At 51.4% G+C, this 25557-nt stretch overlaps 7 protein-coding genes across 7 annotated transcripts; 5 read left to right on the top strand and 2 right to left on the bottom strand.

The window, feature by feature from the left end:
- Positions 1-5788: 5788 nt before the first annotated feature.
- On the top strand, positions 5789-7052 carry P170DRAFT_359846 (putative methyltransferase; the record flags this gene model as incomplete). Its single annotated transcript, XM_024844382.1, has 2 exons — positions 5789-6009; positions 6161-7052. 2 exons carry the CDS (start codon positions 5789-5791, stop codon positions 7050-7052), a joined length of 1113 nt encoding a protein of 370 aa, XP_024703593.1.
- A 905-nt stretch (positions 7053-7957) lies between these two features.
- Positions 7958-10108, bottom strand: P170DRAFT_386653 (Set1-mediated histone H3-K4 methylation subunit Swd1). Its single transcript, XM_024845778.1, has 5 exons — positions 9843-10108; positions 9728-9789; positions 9577-9665; positions 9372-9512; positions 7958-9295 (listed from the first exon to the last, which is right to left on the bottom strand). Exons 1-5 carry the CDS (start codon positions 9910-9912, stop codon positions 8224-8226), a joined length of 1434 nt encoding a protein of 477 aa, XP_024703592.1. The 5' UTR covers positions 9913-10108; the 3' UTR covers positions 7958-8223.
- A 502-nt stretch (positions 10109-10610) lies between these two features.
- On the top strand, positions 10611-16395 carry P170DRAFT_209775 (DNA-directed RNA polymerase II core subunit RPO21). The gene is made up of 5 exons (XM_024842809.1): positions 10611-10878; positions 10948-11104; positions 11184-11254; positions 11313-16180; positions 16239-16395. The coding sequence occupies exons 1-5, from the start codon at positions 10750-10752 to the stop codon at positions 16252-16254; spliced, it is 5241 nt and encodes a 1746-aa protein (XP_024703591.1). The 5' UTR covers positions 10611-10749; the 3' UTR covers positions 16255-16395.
- Positions 16396-16997: 602 nt separating this feature from the next.
- P170DRAFT_386649 (ubiquitin ligase complex subunit HRD3) lies at positions 16998-19892 on the top strand. The gene is made up of 4 exons (XM_024845777.1): positions 16998-17141; positions 17213-17332; positions 17409-19340; positions 19417-19892. The coding sequence occupies exons 1-4, from the start codon at positions 17099-17101 to the stop codon at positions 19818-19820; spliced, it is 2499 nt and encodes an 832-aa protein (XP_024703590.1). The 5' UTR covers positions 16998-17098; the 3' UTR covers positions 19821-19892.
- A 196-nt stretch (positions 19893-20088) lies between these two features.
- P170DRAFT_359785 (putative DNA repair protein Dds20/Mei5) lies at positions 20089-21035 on the top strand (the record flags this gene model as incomplete). The annotated part of the gene is made up of 2 exons (XM_024844378.1): positions 20089-20877; positions 20943-21035. 2 exons carry the CDS (start codon positions 20089-20091, stop codon positions 21033-21035), a joined length of 882 nt encoding a protein of 293 aa, XP_024703589.1.
- A 259-nt stretch (positions 21036-21294) lies between these two features.
- P170DRAFT_497581 (uncharacterized protein) lies at positions 21295-23309 on the top strand (the record flags this gene model as incomplete). Its single annotated transcript, XM_024854114.1, has 4 exons — positions 21295-21760; positions 21863-22479; positions 22530-22925; positions 22986-23309. 4 exons carry the CDS (start codon positions 21295-21297, stop codon positions 23307-23309), a joined length of 1803 nt encoding a protein of 600 aa, XP_024703588.1.
- Positions 23310-23398: 89 nt separating this feature from the next.
- On the bottom strand, positions 23399-25554 carry P170DRAFT_411016 (amidase family protein; the record flags this gene model as incomplete). The annotated part of the gene is made up of 2 exons (XM_024846870.1): positions 25497-25554; positions 23399-25438 (listed from the first exon to the last, which is right to left on the bottom strand). Exons 1-2 carry the CDS (start codon positions 25503-25505, stop codon positions 23399-23401), a joined length of 2049 nt encoding a protein of 682 aa, XP_024703587.1. The 5' UTR covers positions 25506-25554.
- Between the last annotated feature and the right edge of the window lie 3 nt (positions 25555-25557).

Below are 25557 nucleotides of genomic sequence, written 5' to 3'. Positions count from 1 at the left end.
AAAGAACCGGTACAGAACTCGGTCGAAGCTTTGCCATAGTAGACCGATGGAATTTACCAGGATGAGCCAAGTAATGCAGGTGATAGGGCAACTCGGCTCCTGACCATTGGTTGGACAATGGGAAGGGTTGAGTATCCATTTCCTGGTCCGATCAGCCGATGGAGGGAGGGGGTAAAAAAAGACAGAGAAAAAAGTCAGCGAAGGTGAAAAGTAGGACGGTATCCTCTGAATGGGGTTGTACTAATATGAATCAGAGGCTGAAGTAGCCACCGGATTGGTCGAGGGTCGCAGAAGTCTATTCGCAGCGTTATGAGCAGGGTGGAGTCCCGGTGGGAAGAGAAAGAGAAAAAAAAAAAAAAAAGAGAAAAAGAAAAAACACAAAAGAAAAAGAATAAATAAATAAAAAAAGAAAAGGCGAATTGACAGGCGCTGGGATTCTGGGTGACCTGCCTACGCCGTACAGAGGGACCCCCCCTCCAAATGGCTAAGAGCACACCTAATTAGCTGCATATGCACTGCCGCAAAAAGGTTCGGGGCTGTTTCGACTGCCCTCCCAGGAGGAGCCCAGGGACGCACCGTTGCCCCTAAGGATGAATACTCGAAGCAGCTGTGGCCAATGACAGTGCGCAAGACCATCCTAGTCCACCGATGAAGCGGTGGCATCCTTCCTGCTCAGGCGACCAATAATTGGGTTGCGTCGAAGGAATGACGGCGGATTGGTTCCTTCTTATGCGACCAGCGCAGTAGCATCTCCGTACCTGCTCATGGCACAAGTTAGTGGCTGAATCGGAGTCTAAGTTGGTTTCCCCAAGAATATAAAACTTGGAAGGTTTCGCATGATCTACTTGGTGATGATCGTTTGATTACGCCCTTGCCCCCTTTTTTTCCGTCCTTGATTTCGAGGGTGGGAATTATTTTTGTTTTTGGTGAATTGCCGTCTGGAGGCGTTGTGCGACAACGTGTCAGTCCGAACTAGGATCGTTGATTTGGAAAAGAACCCTAAAGCAAATGCCACACACCGGGCACTAGAGACGGTCCATTGTGGGATGTGCAATTGACTTCGATTGGGGTATGGTGCCTGTTGGCAACTTGTCAGTCGTCACCGTGCCGTCCCAGCTCAGAACCGACATGGCGTGTCTCATCTGATTTTATTATTTGGGTGGCCCGGGCCGGCGTCAAACATGGACGCGATTCCTCCGCGAGTCAGTCCAAGCCCAGACTCCTCCTCATGATGTCTTGCGTCTTGCGTCTTGCGTCTTGCTGGAAATCGGGGCAGTCATTCGGCCGGTGAAACGAGACGGGAGGGGCGGCGCTGGGTAGGAAAGCGCTTATCCACGATCGATGATATGGTACCGAACTTTGCACTGTTGGCACGAGAGGGGGCGCGCCTCAAAATTAATATCCTCAGCTGGCCTAGAGACTCTAGAGAAAGGGAAGACCATGGTTGAGAAGCAGGCGAGGCGAGACGCCGGGCGAATGAAAGTGGAGAAAGCTGTGCGGTAGATATATCCGACGAGGTCAGCGAGGTGGAGACTGTCGGTCGTGATAGGAGCGAGTCAGAGAAAGCAGCAGCAAGGATCGGTACGGAGCAGGCGAAAGGGACGGCGCAAGTCAGCTGCAGGTCTTGTTCCACAGGAGCATTCCTTGGTGACATTCTTGGGAGGAAAAAGGGGCTGGGTAGGTCTACCAGATCCGTGGTTTGCGGCGCCGAAGGAGAGAGTGGGAGAGATTGAGAGAGAGGTGAGCAATTATGACCGTGTCCCCATCACACTTGGCAGGGTACTATGCGGAGTAATGACGAGAGGCGACATCGACTCGAACTACGGGATCAGCGAGTGCTCTCGATGGGGATTAGATAAGGCCTCGCCCCGTGTTTAGACCGGCAAACGGGGGGCCTTGTCACCCAATGGTTCTGGACAGGGATGACGAGGTTTATATCGTGGCCAGATCTAAGGGGAGAAGGATAATCCTGAGTCCTGAGTCATTGACCTCACACATCGTCATGATTTCTTACTGAAGTAAAAAAAGCTGGCCGGAAATATGGGCATTAATTAATTTTCCATCCAGGATTATGTACGCGGTGCCTTAATAGGCATAACTCCCTGGGTAGTAGGTCCCCATCCAGAAAATATACCTCACCGCCGAAAGACTCAGGATGGTCCATTGACTCCGGAATTATGGATCCTTCCAAGATTACGGAGTAATCCGGGCACTCGCCCCGTCAATCAGTCAAAATCAACCGGTCCATCAATAGACCAGATTGATTTCTCACCTCACGTCGCCAACGGAGACGGACTCGGAGGCGCAGAATGACCGGAGCCTGTCAGCCACGGAGAGCAGGGGGAGGGTGCATGGAGCAGAGGTCGGTCTTATGCATCATCCTCGACCCAGGAATCTGGGAAGCGGTGAAATGATCAGCCCGATCATAGACGCTGGCCAGTGGCCAGTGGTCACAAGGCAGGAATGGGGGGAAAAAAGGACAAAAAGAGCCTAGGAGGATCGCAAACCAGGCCCCCCTCCTCCTCTTCCCCCCAAAGCTCCCAACACATCTTGAGGGGCTGATAGTGGCCTAGCGGATGATGGGCGATGCACGTCCTCGGTCCGTCCGAACTGATATGGTGCTAAAAATGAGTTCGGCGCAAAGTTACTTCGGTCAGACAGGCTGTCAATCATCAAGTGAAGATCGCTCTGCCTGGGCCGGACTTTGGGACGGCGCGTGGGAGGATGAGCGGGTCGAGCTGCCGTCCGAAGTTACTCGGACACCGTCGACCGACCATGTGGGTTTGGTGAAGAAATGAGGGTACTACGGAGCACTCGAGGTAGCAGCCAGACTCTGTCGCTTGCAGAGGGCAACCCTGTGGATGATCGTCGGACGGGTACGGCTCGTATAGCCGTGGGGACGACGCCGTCGGACTCGAGACGATGTCACTGTCATTGCTTAGTCCGATGGTAATGCCTTGGACGCCAGACCTTGCATAGCTCCATAACGCGAAACGAACCGATCCACTTCGAAGCGGCTGCACGCAATGCCGTGATTAGTGACCCTGCGGAAATGGAGGGCTGGGGCCATTTCTGGTTTGCTTCTCGGACGCTACGGAGGAACGCTCGAAGGGGAGCCACGCCCGAAGCTTCGAATCCTGCAAACCACTGCGTTGGTACCGCTGCCTGACGCTGGCCTGCCTGAAAATGCGGGCAGCAACTAGTCCGCCACGGAGAAATCTTACGGGTCGTTGGTTAGTTCGTGGGTGTTAGACTGTTAGTGTCGGGGGGAGACAGGCAGACAAAGGGAAAAGGAACAAAGAAAAAAAAAAGGTTGAATCATCTAATTAAGTGTGGGAGGCGGTCCGCATCCCGCCCGGAAGTCACTTTTCATAGTTGGTTCGGACCCATCAATCTAATTAATTTTCTTTTTCTTCCTTTTCTTGTCGTGCCCCTCCATTCTGCTCTGCATTTTGGAGTGGAAGATGGAAAAGAATAGGGTAGAACCAACCCCAATACCTCCAACCACAATACCGTACAAGGAACGACAACCAAGGGTAATAAAAATATAGCGGCGCCAGGAGAGCAATGCCAGCCGTGGGAGCTAAACTCGGGGTATATTTGATCTCTGGCGGATTTCCTGCCATGCATGCTTCCCTGTTTGTTCCCAACCCGGTCACTCACGGTACGGAGGACCATCAAATTTATCTGACTGCCTACCAGACCGGAGTAAATTTAGATCCTCAGCCATCAAAGACATGTCGATTGTCCGGATTGTGGGTGACTCGACCGACCCCTCCTGATTAGTCGGAAGAAGGAAGTCGAGCTCAGGAGAAAAAGTCAAATCAAATCCTTTAATTTATTCTGCGAAAGGTTATCGCTGCTGGCCGGGCCAGGTTCGATCCAGTCCAATCCTTTACCGCCACTTTATTCTTGATCGATAATTGGACTCTGTCAAATGGTGCGAGGGCCCGAAGACTCGGGTGGGTGATTTAGGGCCTTTTTTTTTTTTTCGTTTCTTTTTTCTTTTTCTGTTTAACCCCCTCTTCTCTGAAATCAATCAGAGGACTAATCACAAACCAGAATTATGCCAAAAAAATAGAATAAAAAAAAAATAAAAATTACAGAAATAAATTGAAAAAAGTCCCCTTCGACATGTGGTTTTCTACGGAGGAGTCCGGTAGTATCGCCGTATTCCTGCACCTCCGACGTAGTGAAGTCCAAATGACCACCGATCCTGACACCCGCACTTCCCACACTTCCGTACGGGTGCCGTATGTACCGGATACCCAATAATATCCGGGGCCACGCCGTGATGGCGAAGTAGATGGACGTCACCATGGACCTTCTCATATCAGTAAAAGATCTCCACGCCGAGGTGGTCCTCGCGATGGCTCCTGCAGTCATCACCGCGAGAAATCGCCCGTCGATAATCCATGTAAACATCCCACTACTATCTAGTGACGGACAAACCCGCAACCATGGTTTCTGGAGGGGCTTCCATGAAGCGACGGAGCCAATGAACCGGATGAATGCAAAAACGCCAGATGGACCATGCTACACTAGTAGCTCAACCGAGTAAGCCAAGTCAGTCCGAGGAGTACATACGTCGATTGTTGGCTGTCCATGCAGACATGGCACATACATCCCTAGCACCGAGTATCCCTCGCGATCATCCCGGCTCGCGCGTGTTGATTTTCTTTCGCAACTCCCCCCTATTCTGGATCCCCGACTCAGTCCCCCGGTCGTCTTAACGCGAAAACATTATCAATCGCTCGGGGAAAGGCAGATTCCCAGCGCCTCAGGCCCCCTACCGGCCCCGCCTTCGCGCCCGTGGACCCAACGGGGACAAGACAGCGGCTGCAGCAACCTTAAAGAAAAGCCCTCCGTCGTTATTATTATTCTTTATTATTTATTTTGGTTCGGATTTTTATTTTCTTTTACTCCGTATTTTCTTTTTCCCTTGTGATTTTTCATTTTTCGAAAAATAAAAAAAAAATATTGATTTGATTATTATTATTCATGCCTTGACTCCTCTGCCATTGCGGTTTTTATTTACAATCCTCTTCGCTTCTCCGCCAGACCTGCTTCCTGCCTACTCCAGTCTCCGTAGTACGCTCCATCCTCCATCCTCCATCTACCTTCCTCCTTTCCCCTTTCTTGGTTGGCGTCGTTCGTGCAATTGACTCGCCTGGCGTTCTATGGTTGACTGAGCTTCATCTGTCGCTCTTGAATCGCGTCCAGTAGATCTCCGAGCCGTGACCGCTACTTTTTTTTTTTTTTGGCCCTGATTTTTCTTTTTGCGACATTATTTAATTCCTCACCCAGTACCTCTTCCTGGTTGTGGTTGTCCATTTTCCCATGATTCCGTTCTGGTCCAGTTAGGTGCATTTGAAAGTGTGATCTGCTGCAAGTCGCCTCTATTTTTATTTTGACGCTGCTTTTTTCTTTTTCCTTTTTCCTTTTTTTCCCTCTCTGGATTCTTTTCATTTCTATTTCTACGCCCCGTGGCGGGCCCCAACGCCGACCTCTTCTACCTCTCATATTGCGAAGAGTATCGTTTCGCAAACCAGTGTGGCATCATCTTTGGAATTTATGCTCTATTCTACCTCGTTCCTGGACTCCCGCGAGTCGTCCTGCTCTATGTTCTGCTTGTCGCCTGAGCTAGATTCCATATATCTTTTCCACCGACTTTTGCGATACTGACATCAGCCCGCCACCTTTTTCCCCCGGGCACTATACCCCACCACCCTCGAAACGACTGATTCTGCTTCTCTCCCGACAAGATCGCCGTCCTGTGCCTTCCCCGATGTTTGGGAACGGCCAAGTCGAACAGCGACCTCTCACCATGGCCGCGCCATCTCAGAATCACTTCTACTCCCAGCCCGCGGATGCGAGCCGTTCGAGGAACAATTCGGACGCCATGGACATCTACGTGATTACCGATAGGGATACTGCGAGAGAGGAACCGTCTGGCTACAGCTCTTGGAACCGCAATGGCTCGCCGAGCATGAACTCTACTTATAGCAAGTATTTCTCTCTGATTTCCTTCCAGTCTTGCCTTATGACCGCGTCCCCCACTTGCCGTTTCCCCCCGCAACCGTGCCAATTAATATAAGTAAGCTTGGTATCATTGGACGACTAATCTGTGATCCCTGATTTTTTTTCTTTGCCTGTATAGGAGTTCCGAAAGACAGTCCTTTCATGAAGAGAACGGACGCACCTACCATGCCTATCGCCGAGGAGTCTACCAGCTGCCGTGCGACGAGGAGGAACAGGATCGCCTCGACATATTCCACAAACTGTTCACCGTGGCTCGCGTCTCGGATGGGTTGATCTACGCTCCTCACCCGAGAGACGGTCGATTCTTGGACTTGGGATGCGGGACTGGGATCTGGTCGATTGATGTGGCCAACAAATACCCTGATGCGTTTGTCGTGGGCGTCGACCTTGCTCCTATCCAACCGCCCAACAAACCGCCCAACTGCGAATTCTATGCGCCGTTCGATTTTGAGAGTCGCTGGGCCCTGGGCGAGGAATCATGGGATCTGATCCACCTGCAGATGGGCTGTGGTAGCGTGCTAGGCTGGCCGAATCTGTACCGCAGGATCTTTTCCCATCTACGAGCGGGTGCTTGGTTCGAGCAGGTGGAAATCGATTTTGAACCCCGATGCGATGACCGCCCGTTGGAAGGGCTGGCTTTGCGCCAATGGTACCAGCTCCTGAAGCAGGCCACACAAGACACAATGCGCCCCATAGCCCATAACTCTCGCGACACCATCAGAGACCTTCAGGAGGCAGGGTTCACGGAAATCGACCATCAGATGGTGGGGCTCCCTCTGAATCCATGGCACCAGGATGAACACGAGAGGAAGGTTGCCCGGTGGTACAACTTGGCCATCTCAGAGAGCATCGAATCTCTCAGTCTGGCCCCGTTTAGCCGGGTCTTTGGCTGGGACTTGGATAAAATCCAGCGCATTTCTCGCGACGTGAAATCGGAAGCTTTCAACAAGGAGATCCACGCCTACAACATTTTGCACATATACCAGGCGCGGAAACCCGCCAACAATTGAGCGTCAACCTACGAGCCGCGCGAGACAGTATGTGCCAACATTGGTCCACGCGCCAGGACGCTGGGTTGACGAGTTGATGAAATAGTATTTCATTCCCCTCCTGAATATTCTCCTCCTCTGCCGGGTGAGCCGGTGTTTTATCTGCGGCTGGAGATCTATCTATTGCCGAGTCTCACCCTCGCCTATACTCTGGGATAAAAGAATGTGCTTTTGCGCATTGATTGTCCTCCGGCGCACCATGATACTCAGAATGACTATCGTGGTCCCGCCAAGATTTAGCACGACGACTAAATGAAACCCGAACAGTTGCTCTGTTCATCCTCAGATACACATTCCTCCAGGAATGGTAACATTGCAAAATATGTCACGACAGTCATCTTTACTGCATGAAGCCAAGATAGCGCTGCTGCATTGCGTTGAGATCTGCTTCTACTTACACCAGGCGACACCTATTCTAAAGGTAACAGTTACTGCGAAGTCGAAGTTGAAGTCTCGATAGAAGAAGACAATGTAAGGATAAAGCATCACCCTTTGGAACACCTGCCGGGATAGATAGGCATTGCCACACGTTCGCATCCAGGGTACATGGAATGGACCTTCGCAAACCGTGTTCTTCGGCTGCTTATCTGCATTTCATTGTCAGGTTGTCTCAAACTCCCTGTTGGTATGGTATGTTAGGTTCGAGCTTTCTTGCTGGTGGCTGTATAGTTTCAGACCAATCTTCCTTTTTTTCATGTTTATTAAGACTTTTGATAAAGCCAAAAAAATATTATTAATACAAGGAATGCGATATTACCTTTGAACCCCTCATTTCTTTACCTAATAATCTACTACGGATACCGGTTTTATTCATTTGTCATATATAACTACTTGGTAGTCGCCTATGCCATGGTCCGTAATGAAGCGTAAGATATGGTGGTATTGGGTATAAATAGGTAGGTACGGTACTTCCAAGATATGGCAACTAATCGTCGCCAGAAACGCTCATAACCTCATAGATGACCTTCAACGACAGCCAAAGAAAAGAAAACCGACATCAAACCCCAACGGTCTAATGATAAAACAAACCAAAATTGCCTTCCATAAATGATGAACCAAAAGAGATAATAAGACAGATGGATAGAGAAAAGAAAGAGAAGAAAGAGATGGGAAGACAAGGGGAGAGGGTAGTTCATCGTCGCCGCTCCCTTCCTCCTCTACCGGTCCCGTTTCTCCCACCCCCGGCCGTCGAGTCTTTATCGCCGTCGTTCATCCACTCGCGACCGGCACCGGGGCTCCGTCGACGCATGGTCCCCGGCCCCACGGCCACGATGTCTTCTTCGCTCTCGCTGTCGGAGATATCCAGGAGGACGGGCATGCGGAAGGATTCGACGTCCTCGTCGGCGCCGCTTTTCTGGGAGTCGATGGTCAGGACGTCGGGAATTTCGTCTTCCTGGTCGAGACGGCGCTTGTGGATCTCTTCGGCGGGGTGGACGTCGAATTCGTCCTCGCGTTCGACGTACTCGACGTTTTCTTCGACCTCGCCGAAGTCAGGGGCCAGGGCGGACCATTTCTGCGGCGTCACGATCGACCATGTGTAGATGTTGCCGGACTCGAGGCCGCACGCGACGACCATCGGTCGGTGGGGGTGCCATTCGACGACGCCGAGCTCTTCGCGCGGCCCTTCGAGGATCTTGACGAGGGAGCCGTGGCTGCGTTCCCAGACGTAGATGTCTGGGTTCATGTAGGTGGATGCGGTGACGAATTCGCTGGTGGATGAGAAGGTGACGTGGTTCCAGCTGAGGCGGTTGACGACGTCTTGGAATTTGTGTTCGACCTGGAGTTTGATGCTGGCGGGTTCGAGGTCGATGCCGAGCTGGGAGAGGTCGGGCATGAGGATTGTGCGGATGACTCGATCGGAGCTGTTGATGAGGAGGTCTCGTCCGTTGCTGGAGAGGCGGATGAGGATCACCACGCCGTTGCAGAGTCGCGTGGAGTGGATGGTCGTGCAGGTCTGGGTCTCGATGATATTGATCCAGCCCTTGGAGGTTCCTGCGATGATGTGATTCCCAAGCGCGGTGAATATGGTCACGCAGGTCGACTGCTTTGCATCCTGGGCCGCTTGCTTTGCGGCCACGGCGGGGTCGACTTCTTCTGACTTGGGGCGGAATGGGGCGGAGGGGAGGATGCGCTTAATCGGTTTGGGAGACGAGACGTCGACGAGCACGGGCTGCTCTTCGAATAGAGAGGCGACAAATAGCAAGCTAGGGAGCGAGAAGCGATTAGAATGCAATGCGAATGTCGGATGCCAGCAACCGAGCAACGAGCGCAGCAACTTACTGGTTGTAAGGATGTAGTTCGGCAATGTATACTGGCGCTTCAAATCGGACGGTGCGCACCCGCGAACCGTCTTTCAGATCCCATAGAATACATTTCCAATCCTGAGAGGAGCTCAGAAGATATCGACCGTCCCTAGACCAGCTTTATGTGGATCGAAGTAAGTCTTTGCGCAGCCGTAAAACATGACAACAAAGTATGGAGGTACCTGAGCGACTGAATCTGCCTCGTATGACCCCGTAGTTTTCGCGCCACCCCATTTGTCTCTATATCGAATATCACCACGGTACCGTCTACCTAGAGTTATGGGTCAAGATTGCTCAGGTGAAAAAGTCCGCGGACTTGATGGGAAAACATACTCGTCCGGAGGCTAGATAGTCGCCCTTGCGATTGAAGCGTAAACATGTCGCATGGCCGCTTCCTGGAGCTGTTAGTTGTTAGGCGCTATTGCCAAAACAGACTTTGGAGTCGTACTCAGTTTCTCTGTTAGGGTGTCCGGGTAGTCCTGAGCCAGGACAAAGGGGTCAATAAGGGAAAGGTTCATTGCGCCGGATAAAGAGGTTGCGGCTTGAATGAAAGTGATAGGAATAGTAACAAGGAAGCAAGGGAAAGAAGAAGGGGGAAAAATTGAACGATCACGGAAGGATCCTAGCCCGGAAAGAAGGCCAGGATGACGGGCTGAGAGCAATCATCCAGTGTACAGGGACGCTACTGCGATTGCCTGCAGGCGCGGAGAATCATGGCCGGCAGGTGAATATAATGAATCTTGGAAGGTTGGAACCCGGGGCTGCTGGGCGGTCAGAAGGCCTCTAAACGGTGAAGGGTAGACTCCACCGCCTTTCCAAGCCTCGCTCTTGATTGGCCTTCAGCCATCGGTGACCGCTGTCTGCCAAGGACTCCGTCTTGGCATCAAGGTGCTTTAGTTGCCACCGCGCTAGTGCCGGGTTGCGGCTCAGAAAACTCGTGCCCCATCGACGACCTACCTGACGTCCAACCATCTCCCTTTCATCACCTCGACACGCTGCTTCCCCATCGCCCAACGCCCCCGACCATCGCGTTTCGCATCGCGATATCACTCTTTCAGTTGGACGATTCGCCTCCATCGATCGTGGCCCCCTTTTCTTTCGCCCTTTTTCGAGTTCGCGACGTCGGTGGATAAGGTCGCAGGCGCCCTCGTGGCAAGGGCTGCCAAAGGCCTCAGCCGGCCAGCTGCTTCGCAAACTCCTCAACTGTCGCTTTTGCACGTCTGAGAGTTAATAGAATCGACTTTTCGAACTGATTATTCGCGGTTTTTCTTTTTCTTCGCATCGCCTGTTTTGCGATTACGTGACCTACCCCCGTCTTATCTCTCGAACAACGCATCTCCGTAACAACCGCCATCATGACGAACGTCTTTTTCCCTTACTCCAAGGCGCCTTTGCGCACCATCAAGGAGATCCAGTTTGGTCTCTTTGCTCCGGAGGAACTCAAACGGATGAGTGTGGTACATGTGGAATACCCGGAGACGATGGTGAGTCTCTTTTCTTTGTCTGTCGGTCTCTAGACCGCCCGGGATGCTAATGGCATTTGAAAACACTAGGATGAACAAAGACAGCGACCGCGGACAAAGGGTCTGAATGACCCTCGCTTGGGAACAATCGATCGGCAATGGAACTGCGAGACTTGTGAGGAAGGCCAAAAAGAATGTCCCGGACATTTCGGGCATATCGAACTTGCCACTCCAGTCTTCCATATCGGTATGTCACCATCTTACTCAATAACGAAAGCAGTTGATAGAGATGGTTGGATGCGGTACTGACGCTATCTTGCTCCCAGGTTTTTTGACTAAAATCAAGAAGCTACTCGAGACGGTCTGCCACAACTGTGGAAAGATCAAAGCCAATACGGTTAGTCATCCCTTACGGGATGGCAAAACTATAGATGGCATTGCTGACCTAGAGCCAGTCCGACCCCAAATTTCTAGAAGCCCTTCGCATGAGAGACCCGAAGCGACGATTCGATAACATCTGGCGCCTGTCCAAGGATGTTTTGATTTGCCAGGCCGACCAACAAAACGACGACGATGACCCGTTTTCGAAGGAGAACTCCAAGCCTACGAGAAACCACGGCGGATGTGGAAATGCCCAGCCCCAGATTCGAAAGGAAGGCATTACTTTGGTTGGAACATGGAAACCTAACAAGAGCATGATGGACGACGATATGGATATGGCACAGCCGGAAAAGAAGACCATCACCCCCTCAGTGGCACTGAATGTCTTCCGCACCATTTCTCAAGAGGATGTCCGCATCATGGGGCTGAGCAACGATTATGCTCGTCCGGAGTGGATGATTGTTACCGTCTTGCCGGTCCCGCCCCCCCCTGTCCGCCCTAGTGTGCTTGTGGGTGGTAGTACGAGTGGCCAGCGTGGTGAGGATGATTTGACTTACAAACTGGCTGAAATCGTGCGTGCAAATCAAAATGTCCAGCGCTGTGAGCAGGAAGGCGCCCCGGAGCACGTGGTGCGTGAATTCGAGTCGCTACTGCAGTACCATGTCGCCACTTACATGGACAACGATATTGCTGGTCAACCGAAGGCCATGCAGAAATCGAACCGACCGGTCAAAGCTATTCGCAGTCGTTTGAAGGGTAAGGAAGGTCGTCTGAGACAGAACTTGATGGGTAAACGTGTGGATTTCTCGGCGCGTACAGTTATTACTGGTGACCCCAATTTGTCTCTGGACGAGGTCGGTGTTCCCAAGAGCATTGCGAGAACCCTGACGTATCCTGAAGTCGTCACTCCTTACAACATCGAGAAGTTGCAAAATCTGGTGATGAATGGTCCTAACGAGCACCCGGGAGCGAGATACATCGTCCGCGACAACGGCGAGCGCATTGATTTGCGTCACGCCAAAAGGGCCGGGGGTCAGCAACTGCTCTACGGCTGGAAAGTTGAACGTCACGTCATGGACGGTGACGTGATTCTTTTCAATCGACAGCCTTCCCTGCACAAGGAATCTATGATGGGTCATCGCGTCCGTGTCATGCCGTACTCGACGTTCCGACTTAACTTGTCCGTCACAACTCCTTACAACGCTGATTTCGATGGTGATGAAATGAACTTGCACGTTCCCCAGAGCGAGGAGTCCCGAGCAGAACTCAGCGAGCTTGCGCTGGTTCCATGCAACATCGTGTCACCTCAGCGAAACGGACCGCTGATGGGTATTGTGCAGGACACTCTTTGCGGTATCTATAAGGTTTGCCGTCGTGATGCATTTTTGACGAAGGACCAAGTGATGAACATTATGATGTGGGTGCCTGACTGGGATGGCGTTATTCCGCCCCCGGCAATTTTGAAGCCCAGGCCCAGATGGACTGGCAAGCAAATGATCAGCATGGCTCTTCCTCCGGGTCTCAACCTTCTGCGTGTTGATAAGGACAGCTCGCCCCTTTCGGAGAAGTTTTCTCCCCTGAATGATGGTGGTCTCCTGATCCATGGTGGGCAGTTGATGTACGGAATGTTTTCCAAGAAGACTGTTGGAGCCAGCGGTGGTGGTGTCATCCACACCATCTTCAATGAGTATGGACCAAAGACTGCTGTGGCCTTCTTCAACGGAGCTCAGACCATCGTCAACTACTGGTTGTTGCACAACGGTTTCAGTATCGGTATTGGTGACACTATTCCGGATGCCCTCACAATCCAGAGAATCGAAAACTGTGTGCGTGCCCGGAAGCAAGAGGTCGAGTCGATCACTGCAAGTGCCACCGACAATACTCTTGAAGCGTTGCCCGGTATGAACGTGCGAGAAACTTTCGAAAGTAAGGTCTCGCGTGCTCTCAACAACGCCCGTGATGAAGCCGGTAGCGAAACAGAGAAGAGTTTGAAGGATTTGAACAATGCCATCCAAATGGCTCGGTCCGGATCAAAGGGTTCAACCATCAACATTTCTCAGATGACTGCTGTTGTGGGTCAACAGTCCGTGGAAGGTAAACGTATTCCTTTCGGATTCAAGTACCGTACGCTGCCCCATTTCACGAAGGACGACTACTCTCCCGAATCTCGCGGCTTCGTGGAAAACTCGTATTTGCGAGGTCTCACCCCGACCGAATTCTTCTTCCACGCCATGGCTGGTCGTGAGGGTCTTATCGATACTGCTGTCAAAACGGCCGAAACGGGTTATATCCAGCGAAAACTGGTTAAAGCCCTGGAAGAGGTTATGGTCAAATACGATGGCACTGTTCGAAACAGTCTTGGGGATATTATCCAATTTGTGTACGGAGAAGATGGGTTGGATGGAGCTCATATCGAGAACCAGCGAGTCGATATCATCAAGTGCTCCGATGACAAGTTCAGAGATCGTTTCCGTATTGATCTCATGGACCCTGAGCGCAGCCTTGGTCCTGACGTCTTGGAGCAGGCCAATGAGATTGCAGGTGATGTGGAGGTCCAAAGATATTTGGATGAGGAGTGGGAGGCTCTTCTGAAGGACCGGGCCTTCCTCCGGACTGTGGCGAAGGAGGACGAGGAAATGATGCAGCTTCCGATCAACGTGCAGCGTATTCTCGAGACCGCCAGGACTACCTTCAGAATCCGTGAGGGAACGATCAGCGACCTGCACCCAGCGGACGTCATTCCCCAGGTGCAGTCTTTGCTCGATCGATTGCTGATTGTGCGGGGAGACGATGACATCTCCCGGGAGGCCCAGACGAACGCCACGTTGTTGTTCAAGGCGCAGCTCCGCAGCCGTCTTGCGTTCCGCAGACTGGTAACCGAGTACTCCTTGAATAAGCTCGCGTTCCAGCATGTTATCGGTGCTATTGAGAGTCGATTTGCTAGAGCTGCTGCCAACCCCGGTGAAATGGTTGGTGTTTTGGCTGCCCAATCGATTGGTGAACCCGCTACTCAGATGACGCTTAACACCTTCCACTTTGCTGGTGTGTCGTCCAAGAACGTCACGCTTGGCGTTCCCCGTCTGAAGGAGATTCTGAACGTTGCCACCAACATCAAGACGCCGTCTATGACTGTGTATCAAGAAGCCCAGAGAACATATGACAAGGAGGGTGCTAAGCAGCTACGAAGTGCTGTTGAACACACTAGCCTGCGGTCTGTGACGGAAGCTACGGAGATTTACTATGATCCGGACATCCAAACTACCGTTATTGAAAATGATAGGGATATGGTGGAGTCTTACTTCATTATCCCCGAGGATGTTACGGACGATTCCTCCCGTCAGTCCAAATGGCTGCTCCGTATCATTCTGAGCCGACCCTCGCTGCTTGACAAGGGTCTTACGGTGCAGGATGTTGCCGCTAGGATTAAGCAAGCGTACCCCAAGGATATCGCCGTTATCTTCAGTGACAACAACGCCGATGAGCAAGTCATTCGAATTCGGCAGATCCAAGACAGCAAGGAAGAGGAAGATGACGAGGACATTGAATACGACGTTACGCTGAAGAAACTGGAGCAACATCTCTTGGATACCCTCACTCTTCGCGGTGTTAATGGAGTCGAGCGGGCGTTCATCAACGAAAAGAGCAAGATCCGTGTTCTCGAGGATGGCTCGCTGTTTGGCAGCAAGACCGACCCACTCTGCAAAGAATGGGTTCTCGAAACCAGCGGATCTTCTCTCGGCGAGGTTTTGGCCATTCCCGGCGTCGACGCTACGCGCACGTACTCCAACCAGTTTATTGAGGTGTTCGAGGTCTTCGGTATCGAAGCTGCTCGTACTGCCGTTCTTCGCGAGTTGACGCAGGTGCTTGCCTTCGACGGTTCGTACGTCAACCACCGTCACTTGGCGTTGCTTGTCGATGTCATGACCGTTCGAGGATATCTGACCCCTGTTACTCGTCACGGTATCAACCGTGCTGACAATGGTGCACTCATGCGTTGCTCTTTCGAAGAGACCGTGGAAATTCTGTTGGAAGCCGCCGCTTTCGGTGAACTCGATGACTGCCGTGGTGTGTCCGAGAACTTGATTTTGGGACAAATGGCACCTGCGGGTACCGGAGAGTTCGACATCTACCTTGACCAGAACTTGCTTAACACCGTTGTATCGAACAATGCCCGCTTTGGTGTTATGGGTGCCATCGGTGCTAAGGATGCGATCATCTCCGACGGTGCTGCAACTCAGTATGACACTGGCTCACCCATGCAAGAGAACGCCTACATTGGCACACCTGATCCGGAATCGAACTTCTCTCCCATCCGGCAAGCGGGTGCAGAGACTCCTGGCGGCTTCACTGAGTACCAGCCTAGCGGTGGTTTCGGTGGGTTCAGCCCTGCGCCCACGAGTCCAGCTGGCTATTCCCCCAGCAGTCCGTTCAGTGCAAACCCGACATCCCCTGGCTATTCGCCTACTTCAAGCTACTCTCCCACGTCGCCTGGCATGGGCATCACCAGCCCTCGCTTCATGACGTCCCCGGGATTTTCTCCGGCCAGTCCGTCGTTTGCACCAACGTCGCCTGCCTACTCGCCTACGTCCCCTGCGTATGGCCAGGCGTCGCCAACCTCACCGTCGTACTCTCCAACTTCGCCAGGCTTCTCGCCTACGTCGCCGAACTACAGTCCGACGTCGCCAAACTTCAGTCCCGCCTCGCCTGCATTTAGCCCGACGTCACCGAGCTATAGCCCTACCAGCCCTGCCATCGGTGGCGCCGGCCGACATCTATCACCTACCTCCCCTACGTCTCCCAAATACACACCCACTTCGCCTGGATGGTCTCCCACGAGTCCCCAGACGTATTCTCCTACCTCCCCCAACTTTGCCGGCTCGCCGACTTCTCCTGGAGGAGCTTCTCCTGGTTACAGTCCGACGTCGCCGAGTTTCAGCCCCTCGTAAGTTCTTTCACCCCCAAACGGGTATAGGAAACAATTCACTAACTTATCTATTCAGGTCGCCCCGTCAGTGAGCTGAGGATCTCGACAGCTAGCTGGCTTCTTTCTGTATCAATGTACTATCACCTGCATATCAGGACACCCCCTAAAACTACGAAAACAAAAAAAGACAGCACATTTTGCATCTTATGCGCGGAATTGGTTGGTTATTTCTTCTACTATTTGGGCGTCTGCAGCCTTTGTTTCTCTTTTCCCTCTGAATGTACGTTGTTTACGCTTTAGCCCCATGGATTTCTTTTAGTCTTTGAAAAACACCCGGCCGAAATTGTGACCGAAGTTTGTTGGCTGGTGATGCATGATTTCGTTTCCCTTCAGAACATGGAAATACCCAGCGTTTTTAGAATTTGAAGAGCTGCGTGGATTGACTCCCTCCGATGTGTTCCAGGGACAGGGGCTGGACACTTGCTTGGACTCCGTTGTTTCCCTGGATTTGCGTGGAGGGCAATTGCTATTCGAGTGTATTAATGATGTGGTCCTTTTTTCATTTCTTTGTTTCTTTTTCTTTTATTTCCTGTACACAGGTTGCACGGATGGGTTATGGACCAAGAAGCTGAAAATGTCATAAAAAAACATAAAAAATGAAAAGATCTTATCAATAACCCTTCCAGAGTAGCTTTTGTATAAGGAGCACGGAGTAGATCATGATGCGTGACAACCGTAAGTCATGTGCCAAGGCCTCGGGGAAATGAACCTCCGCTTGGACAGGTGGCCGGATCCGCTTGCTGGGGACCACTTAGAGGACTTCTCCGCTCCCCGCCGACTTACCAGGCACATAAAGCAGCTCTCGATGACGTTCTAGTTCAGGGCAGTCGTCATGTGCCGCTCATTACTGAATTCAACTGGTATCTTCAAGTCATTATGAGGAACCTACGGTTATGGTACTTTCTGCCCTTAGTGCTTCGTAAGTGCCCCCGCTACCTCTGACTCTCGATGACGCGACAGAGAAGCTGACTCTGTTTGCCTGTTAACTAGTGCTACTGCAGGCCTATGTGGTGGAGTCCAAGGGCCAGACCGACATCTCTTCACCAGATGCTTCTCAGGAATCACATACACGATCTTCACAAGACGGATTTGACACTCGACCGGGCAATGGTAAGTGGCCCACGGCGCATTGTTGGAGTGTACCCATTGAGACGGGACTGACATTCAAGCGATTTTCTACGATTAGAACACGTCAATGCCGCAATCACGATCCTCCACGATTCGAAAATATCAGTCGTACCGTACGAGAAACCATCGGGGCTTATCGGATACGGCTTACATTATGCCCAACAAGCTTTCCGCGTATTGTTCTTGAACGGACCGCAGCCCGAGAATGCTGGTCGACAAAAGATCAACCCGAATCTCGCCAGAGCAGTGAATGAGTTGACGATAGCTGCGGAGAAGGACCAGAACCCCGATGCGATGTTCCTACTGGCGGAGATGAATTTCCACGGCAACTTCACCCACCCCCGGGACTTCAAGCAGGCGTTCCATTGGTATCAGAATCTTGCGTCCTTGACTGGAAACAGCACGGCACAGTACATGATTGGTTTTATGTACGCGACGGGGATAGGTGGTGGAGTGGAGCGCGACCAAGCCAAGGCAATGCTCTACCACACCTTTGCGGCTGAAGCAGGGAACACGAGATCGCAGATGACGCTTGCATACCGGAACCACGCGGGGGTCGGGACTGCCAGAAACTGCGACGAAGCTACGTACTTTTACAAACGGGTGGCGGACAAGGCAATTCAATACTACCGATCGGGCCCTCCAGGCGGTCATAGCATGGTTCGTGAATCGTACCGCTGGGCAGATGAAGAGGGTGGTGTTTATGGCGAGGGTGCCAGCGTTTCCAGTTCCGGACCAAATGCGCTTAGTGATTCCCATGCCAGCACCGATGCCAGCTTGGAAGATGTTCTGGAATACTTGGATCTTATGTCTCGGAAGGGTGAGCTGAAGGCTACGTTCAGTCTAGGAAAAATGCACTATGAAGGTGCCCGAGGCTTGCCTAGAAACTTCCGAAAGGCAATGAAGTATTTCAAGCAGATCACAAAGCGGTATTGGAACAAAGACGGATCCGTGAACCCGAACCACCCTTATGGAATCGAGAAATTGGCTGCGAAAGCGGCGGGTCACCTTGGGTTGATGTTTCTTCGTGGTGAGGGCGCGGACCAAAACTATGCGACTGCAGCCACTTGGTTCAAGCTTGGATTGAGTAACGGTGACTCGCTTTGCCAACATGAGCTTGGGATCATGTATCTTCATGGATACGGCGTTCCGCAGGACGCCTTCAAGGCCTCCTCTTACTTCAAAGCCGCCGCCGATCAAGATCTTCCGGCAGCCGAAACAAGACTGGGTGCTCTGTTCTTGGACCAGGGTGACATTCCTACCGCGACCAGGTACTTTGAGCTGGCCGCACGCTGGGGATGGATGGAAGCCTTCTATTACCTAGCGGAATTATCTAACAACGGTGTCGGCCGGCAACGGCACTGCGGTATGGCCGCCTCATACTACAAGATGGTCGCAGAGCGGGCAGAGGTGATCCACTCGTCCTTTGCCGAGTCCAACGCCGCGTACGAGAACGGTGATAAAGATCGGGCACTTGTTGCTGCCATGATGGCTGCAGAGCAAGGCTACGAAAATGCGCAGTCTAATGTGGCATTTTTGCTTGACGAACAGCGCTCTTTGGTGTCGTTTGATTCGATTTTGCCCGGGCTTAAGAAGACCCGCTCGTCATTGCTTCGAAATGCTGCTTTGGCCCTCATTTACTGGACTCGTTCTGCCAAACAAGCCAACATCGACTCTTTGATCAAGATGGGTGACTATTACCTCAGTGGGACTGGTATCGCTGCGGACGCCGAAAAGGCCTCGACCTGCTACCACACTGCCGCGGAAGCTCACTACAGTGCGCAGGCCTATTGGAACCTCGGCTGGATGCATGAAAATGGCGTTGCTGTGGAACAGGATTTCCACATGGCCAAACGTTATTATGATCTAGCACTCGAAACAAGTTCCGAATCGTATTTACCGGTGAAGCTAAGTCTGCTGAAACTCCGCATGCGGAGTTATTGGAACAGCATCACGAATGGAAAGATTAACTCTATCCAGGAAGATGATGGTAAGTCCATGGCATATGAAGAGAATTGCCTGGCCGGTCTGGTAGTTTAATGAATACTTGCTGACCATGACAACAGAGCCTCGACCTCGCCGGTCATTCAAGGAGTGGATCGCCGCTTTCATCGAGAACGACGAGGAAGAAGAAGCCAATTATAGAGCGCAGATGTACAAGAGAGCCGAGGAGGACGAAGAGGACCTGCTATCTACGGGAGAGTCTCGACACGATCGTCATCAAGATGGTTACTATGACGACTTGGAACTTGACATCGACGACAGTGTCTTGGAAGGTCTCATCATTGTGGCCCTGGCAGCAACATTGCTGATACTTTTATACGTGCGACAGCAACGAAACCGAGACCGACAGAACGACAACGGAGGCGCGAACCCAGCGGCTGCGGCTAATGGGAATGATCGAGGGCTCTTTCCCCGTCCTGGAGACCCGGAATTCGCTCAATGGGTGGCTGGCGGTGTAGGGCATTAAGGGGTACTTTGGGTCGGCCATGATTTTGTACATGCTGTAACCTAGCAGAATTAGCATTGAATTTCATACTTGAATAGTTTCATTTTTGCCTCGGAGATTTAACATTTGCGGGTGCCTCAGGTGTCTGTCACACGTTATCGATAAGCGGCTTGGTTTTCCATCAAGATGCTTTTCAGCAACTCTCCACCTTCGTCCTTGCATGCGACGTCCTAATCTTTTCCACGTATCATACAATGTAACAGAGGATAGAAGCCAGTTCATTCGAAGAATGGGACCTGGAACACTCAATGAGAAGCGTCGTCGCGCCCAGCACGCGACCTCGGCGCTATCCAAGCCATTCAAGTCTCCTCTGCGTCGGCCTCTGCAGACATCAGAGATCAAAGAAGAAACATCGCCCACAATCAAGGAACGCATTTCCTCGCCTGATCCTACCCATCAAGCAAGCGCAGCTCATCCAGCCGGAGAAGCAAAAACAGAACCAGAACCCACAACCTCGACCACGCTTTCTTCATCCGCACCATCCATCAACTCGCCTTCATCCAGCGCCTCGTCACCTTTAAGCTCGCGCAACCGCAAGCGCAAAAACCCCACCAGTCGCTTAACGCCGTCCAAGAAGCCAGTTCTCTTAGACCCAGAGACCACAGCGCTCCAGAAACAGCAAAGAGCGCTTCAGTCCCGGCTTTCGGCCCTGCGGTCGGAGCTGGATACAGCGCGACAAGCTCTCCGAGTTGAGTCTTCGGGTAAGGATACGGAGCTTGAGAAGCTGATCGGGAAATGGAAAGGCGTGAGTCGGAATGCAGCGGAGGAGGTTTTCGCGGGCGCGCAGGAACGAGTCACGCGGCTTGGGGGGATGAAGGCGTGGAGGGAGCAGATGAGGAATAACAATTCGAGATGGGAGCAGGAGGAGATGGATTCATGGTATGGCGGTGCTGAAGGCGACGGGGTCGATGTTGATGAGGAGGAGTTGGAGGCTCGCAAAGCGGAGATGTTGGAGCAATGGGATGTTCCTGGGAAAGAAGCTGAGGATAAGAAACGGGAGGAGGCTACGGAGGAAGAGGTTTGTTTGGTCCTTTGACATTGAATATGGATCTGATAGATGGGCGATTCTAACATGGCTGGCAGGAATTTACTATGGACTTCATGCTGAAGACCTTGAATGTTGATTTGAAGCTGATCGGGTATGATAAAGAGGGTCAGAGGTGGGTTAGAGACTGATTGAGAATTTATGAGCAGAGGATACGATATGAATGGTGTGTACCAAAACAATTTGATGCTTCAATTGATGTTTGATGAACAGTCCATACGTTATTCAATCCAATCCAAACACACTTGACGCTAATCCCCCGCTTGACCCCGAGCCATGTGGGTCTTGGATCCTTATCTGCTTCTCTTATCCATTTCTCCTCTTTCCCTGTCATTGATCCTTCATTTCCTTCACTGATGCCAATTACTCGATTGTGTTATTAATCGACCCATGCCTTCGAGTGCCAAAATCCCGAGATCATTAGCATGTGCTCGATGCTTTCGTCTCAAGCGCAGATGTGACCATGCAAAGCCCACATGTGGAGAGTGCAAACGCAGAGGAACCGAATGTCTTCCTGTGAAATCAAGCAAGGATGGCGAAAATATCACAGTTTCCTTGAATTATTTAAAGAGCCTTGAAGCCAGAATAGCCGAATTGGAGGGACCACGGGATAATGCATCTAGAACATCTCTGCAGGTACGGGATATCGGTGTGCAGACAGACCAAGATAATGTCGCTACTGCCGATCCTCCGCATAACCACACGAGTACGACTAATGATATTGATATATCCGGGGTTGACACTGCGATCATGAAAATGGCCACACATGAGAACCACCCGACTCTGGAATCTTGCTCGTTCTTTCCGTTTGGCTCGACCCATACCCCGGCTCCTGGAGCTGACACCATTCTCGCTGGTTCTCACCCCGGAGCGCAGCGACTGGAGGCACCTTTGATATCACGGATTGCATACGAAATGTACCCTCCGTATTCGAGCATAGGATACTCTCCATGGACAGACAATGAACAATCTGAACCTCTTACCCATCTCAATGGTCAACCACTTTTGCTAGAGGAAGTCTACACTAACCTCTACTTCACAATCACGCATTGGGTGTGGCCATTTCTTGACAGCAGTGCGTGGAGAATGTGGTATCACGAATGGACAACCGAGAAAGAGACTGAGCAATGGAAAGGATTTTTCATATTGATGGTCCATGCCATTGGGGCTTTGTTGCATAACGGACTCCATCCTGACCAGGGCTATGCGACACGTGCAGCAGACCTCTACACTTCTGCAATGACTTATTACCCTTATGTCATGGGCCATTCCTCCGCCATTCTTCAGATTAAAGCGTCGATCCTGATGATACTATACTCTCTTCATTGTCCCTCGTCAGAAGAGATCGCCGTTACCGTCTCTTCGATCGTTCCTTTCTGCGCTGCCACAATGTCTGAATTACGGAAGCAGTCTTCTGATGTCGGAGATGGGACTGACTATCGAGATGAAACCGGAGAGGCAATAGGTGAAACTCTCACTGAGCCCTTGTTTATCACTTGCTATATGTTAAACGAGATTATTGTTTCTGGATGGGATAGACCGGTCTCGGCGGCTTACAGGGCCATAGACGACGATGTATGAGTGTTTTCGAGAAGAGCAAAGGTCTGGAGCTGACAAGGCTACAGATGTATACATTGAGCAACGAAATGCCTTGCTCCTCAAGTACAAACAGTGCCCTGAGACACCTGTTCAGTTTGCGCAAAATCCAGGCTCAGATTCGTCGACAACGAGATAGATCACCACAAGGCCAAGACGCCGGTGACTCGCTCCTGAAGTCAGCGCTTGATACGTGGAAAACGGATATACCCCGATACGGTATAGAGGACAGCCCGAGTACCTACCTTCATCCGCTGTGGATGACAAGCCTTTACGGTTATAGTGTGATTATCCTGATGCAAGAAAAGCGACACCGCCTGCAGCATGAGGATTTTGAGGATGTTCTTTCTGCCTGCGTCGAGGTCTGCATCAATTTTAAATGTCTTCTGGAAGAAGGCCAGGTGATGTGTTATACATGGTCCGCGGTGAGTTTGGTCAAGTCGAGATACTCAAGTGTTCTCCATATGCTGACATTCTTCTCTAAGCTTGTTTTCCAATTCATGGCGGGCATCATGCTTCTATATGCGTTTTGGGTTGACTATCGTGAGGACATACCAAAGCGACAGGCTTTCGATGCATTATGTACTTGTGCAAGTACGCTATCTCACTTTGCTCAACGTTGGGATGACGCAACGTCCTATATCAAGGTGTTCAACTTCATCCTTCGCGAAGCCACGTGGGTTCCGGAAGATCTAAGGGGGCAGTTGAACTCTGACTGTACTCGTGAGGAATTCGAATATTGCTTGAAGCAATTAAAGAAGCAATACTTGCACAAGGGTGTTCTGAGTATGATTGAAGATATGACATGAAAATATGGAGCTGAATTATGATGAAATTTGCACATATGTACATGTAGCTATATTGGATAGGAAGATCGCAGTTATTTGTACAGTACAATCTAAAGCAATATCAACTTTCCAGCTGCCTGCCCAGTCGTTGTCTGTGCCACAATAACAATGATTGTCTGGACCAAAGCAGGACTGGACCACCGTGTCCACGTGCGGTCACGTTCTGACACGGGGTACTCCGTCGTCAGACTCCACTTGTTCTCTTTCGTCTTCACCTCAACTGGATTGCCATTAATATGACAAGACAGTCGACTCAGAGGCTCACAATCATCGAGTTGCAGATATCCTTCAATCTCGAGACGGACTGTCTCATCTGAAACATGCTTAGCCTGTTTAGTGACCTCAACGCGAGGCATTGCTGGTTGCACCTCGCTTGGTATGGAATCTTTATTTCTCGCATATATAAGATCCGAATCCAACTGCGGCACAAGCGGTGGTAGCACTCGACTTTTCGTCATCTCCTCGAAAGCATACGCATATCGAAGAAGACTTTTGTCGTCGTACCCTTTACCAGCGAACGTCAGATTTACTGCCATTCCCGTATCCTCCATCAACCCCATCGGAACGGAAACAGTCGGAACACCAAGATGTCGAATCTCTCTATTTCCATTGGAATATTTAACCCCGTTCCGCCAAGCATACTGAGAAGCTTCAGGATCCACGTCTGCACGAGCACTCCCGACATCACCGTTTGCGGGGAACACCACAGCATCCAGACCATGGAGGTCCATCCATTGCTCTAGTGTTTCTTTTCGAGCGTTTTCAAGGGCCTTCAACCCTTGTACTGTTCCGGGGATGTCATAAATAGAACCGGTTTTGGTCTTAGGATACTCGACCATCTCGTGCCATCTGAGTTGGTTGGCTGCGTCGGGTGTCCCTCGGAGCGAGCCTGGCGCGAGCGGGAAGATTGTGTCTGGGTCGACACACGACAAGGAATGCAGACCAGGCTGGTTGTTGTAGGATAAAAAGTCATCCCAGATGTGTGCAACCACTTGACATCTTTCCATTGATGGCCAGTCCTCAGGGAGATCTTTCACGTTCACGAGTTGCCCCTCGCTTGCTTTGGCTTCATATGTCGTGACTAGTGGGAAATCGACTTCCACCACTGTCGCGCCGCATGACTCCAACGCTGCCTTTGTCGTCTTCCAGAGCTTGAGCACAGAAGGTCTGGTGCACACTTTATCGGGGAGGATGTCTTTGCCGCCGATGTACATCGACGGTACGCCTAGCCGTTTTCCATGAAGGGAGGTTGGGTCCTCTAACTCCTTGAATAGTCGGGGTCGGATGGTGTCGACGGAAGGCAAAGGGATGATTTTCTGCTCGTTCCAGTAATCTCCTGAGGGTGTTTTATCGACCACCGCAAGAACATCGAGAACTTGGAACAAATCGGACATGGTGCGGGTGTGAGGCACTAGTACGTCACATGTTGGGTATAAGGGCCATATTCCTCGGAGCGGTAAGAGCCCTCTTGACGGCGTGTATGCAATGATTGCATTATTAGAGGCCGGGGATCTGCCCGAGGAAACAGTCTCGGTCCCCAAACTGAAAGCACAAAAGTTGGCCGTGGTGGCTGTGGCAGATCCATTCGACGAACCGGAGGCATATCCCGCTGTCAAGTACTCCATGTTGTATGGACTTTCGGCTCTTCCATACGACCCACGCTGCATGCCTCCATAGGCCATGGCCGGCATATTGGTTCTGCCTAGAAGAACGGCCCCTGATTCCCGCAGGCTTTGCACACATGCGGCATCGTCTGTGGCGACGAGGTTTTCGAAAGCTGGACAGCCGCTGGCAACGGTCATGCCCTTGACCTTGATGTTATCTTTAACAAGGTAGGGAATACCCTCGAGACGCCTCACTGGAAGACCAGCTGCACGTCGAGCATCGGAAGCTGCTGCTTCTTCGAAGACAGCAGCATTGAGAATGGGAATGGCGCTAAGTTTGAGTCCAGCTGCATCGTAAACGCTAATGCGTCGGAGATAGCGTGCGACTAATTCGACGCTTGTGATCCATCCTGAGCTCAGGGCTTGTTGAAGCTCAGAAATGCTGGCGTCAAGGAGACTGAGGGTTTCAGGTTTCTGAGTGGATGGCTTAAGGCTCTTATCAGCGTGCTGATCATCATGGTGTGGCATCAATCTTCGGACTCACAGGCTCCATGGTAGGCGTTCTACCCAAACTCTTGATAAATACTGAAGCTCCCGAGGACTCG

This window comes from Aspergillus steynii, assembly GCF_002849105.1.
Source record: "Aspergillus steynii IBT 23096 chromosome Unknown P170scaffold_5, whole genome shotgun sequence".
Taxonomy (NCBI): domain Eukaryota; kingdom Fungi; phylum Ascomycota; class Eurotiomycetes; order Eurotiales; family Aspergillaceae; genus Aspergillus; species Aspergillus steynii.
Note: the sequence above shows the minus strand (reverse complement) of the source record. Positions and strands in the feature narration are given on the sequence as shown.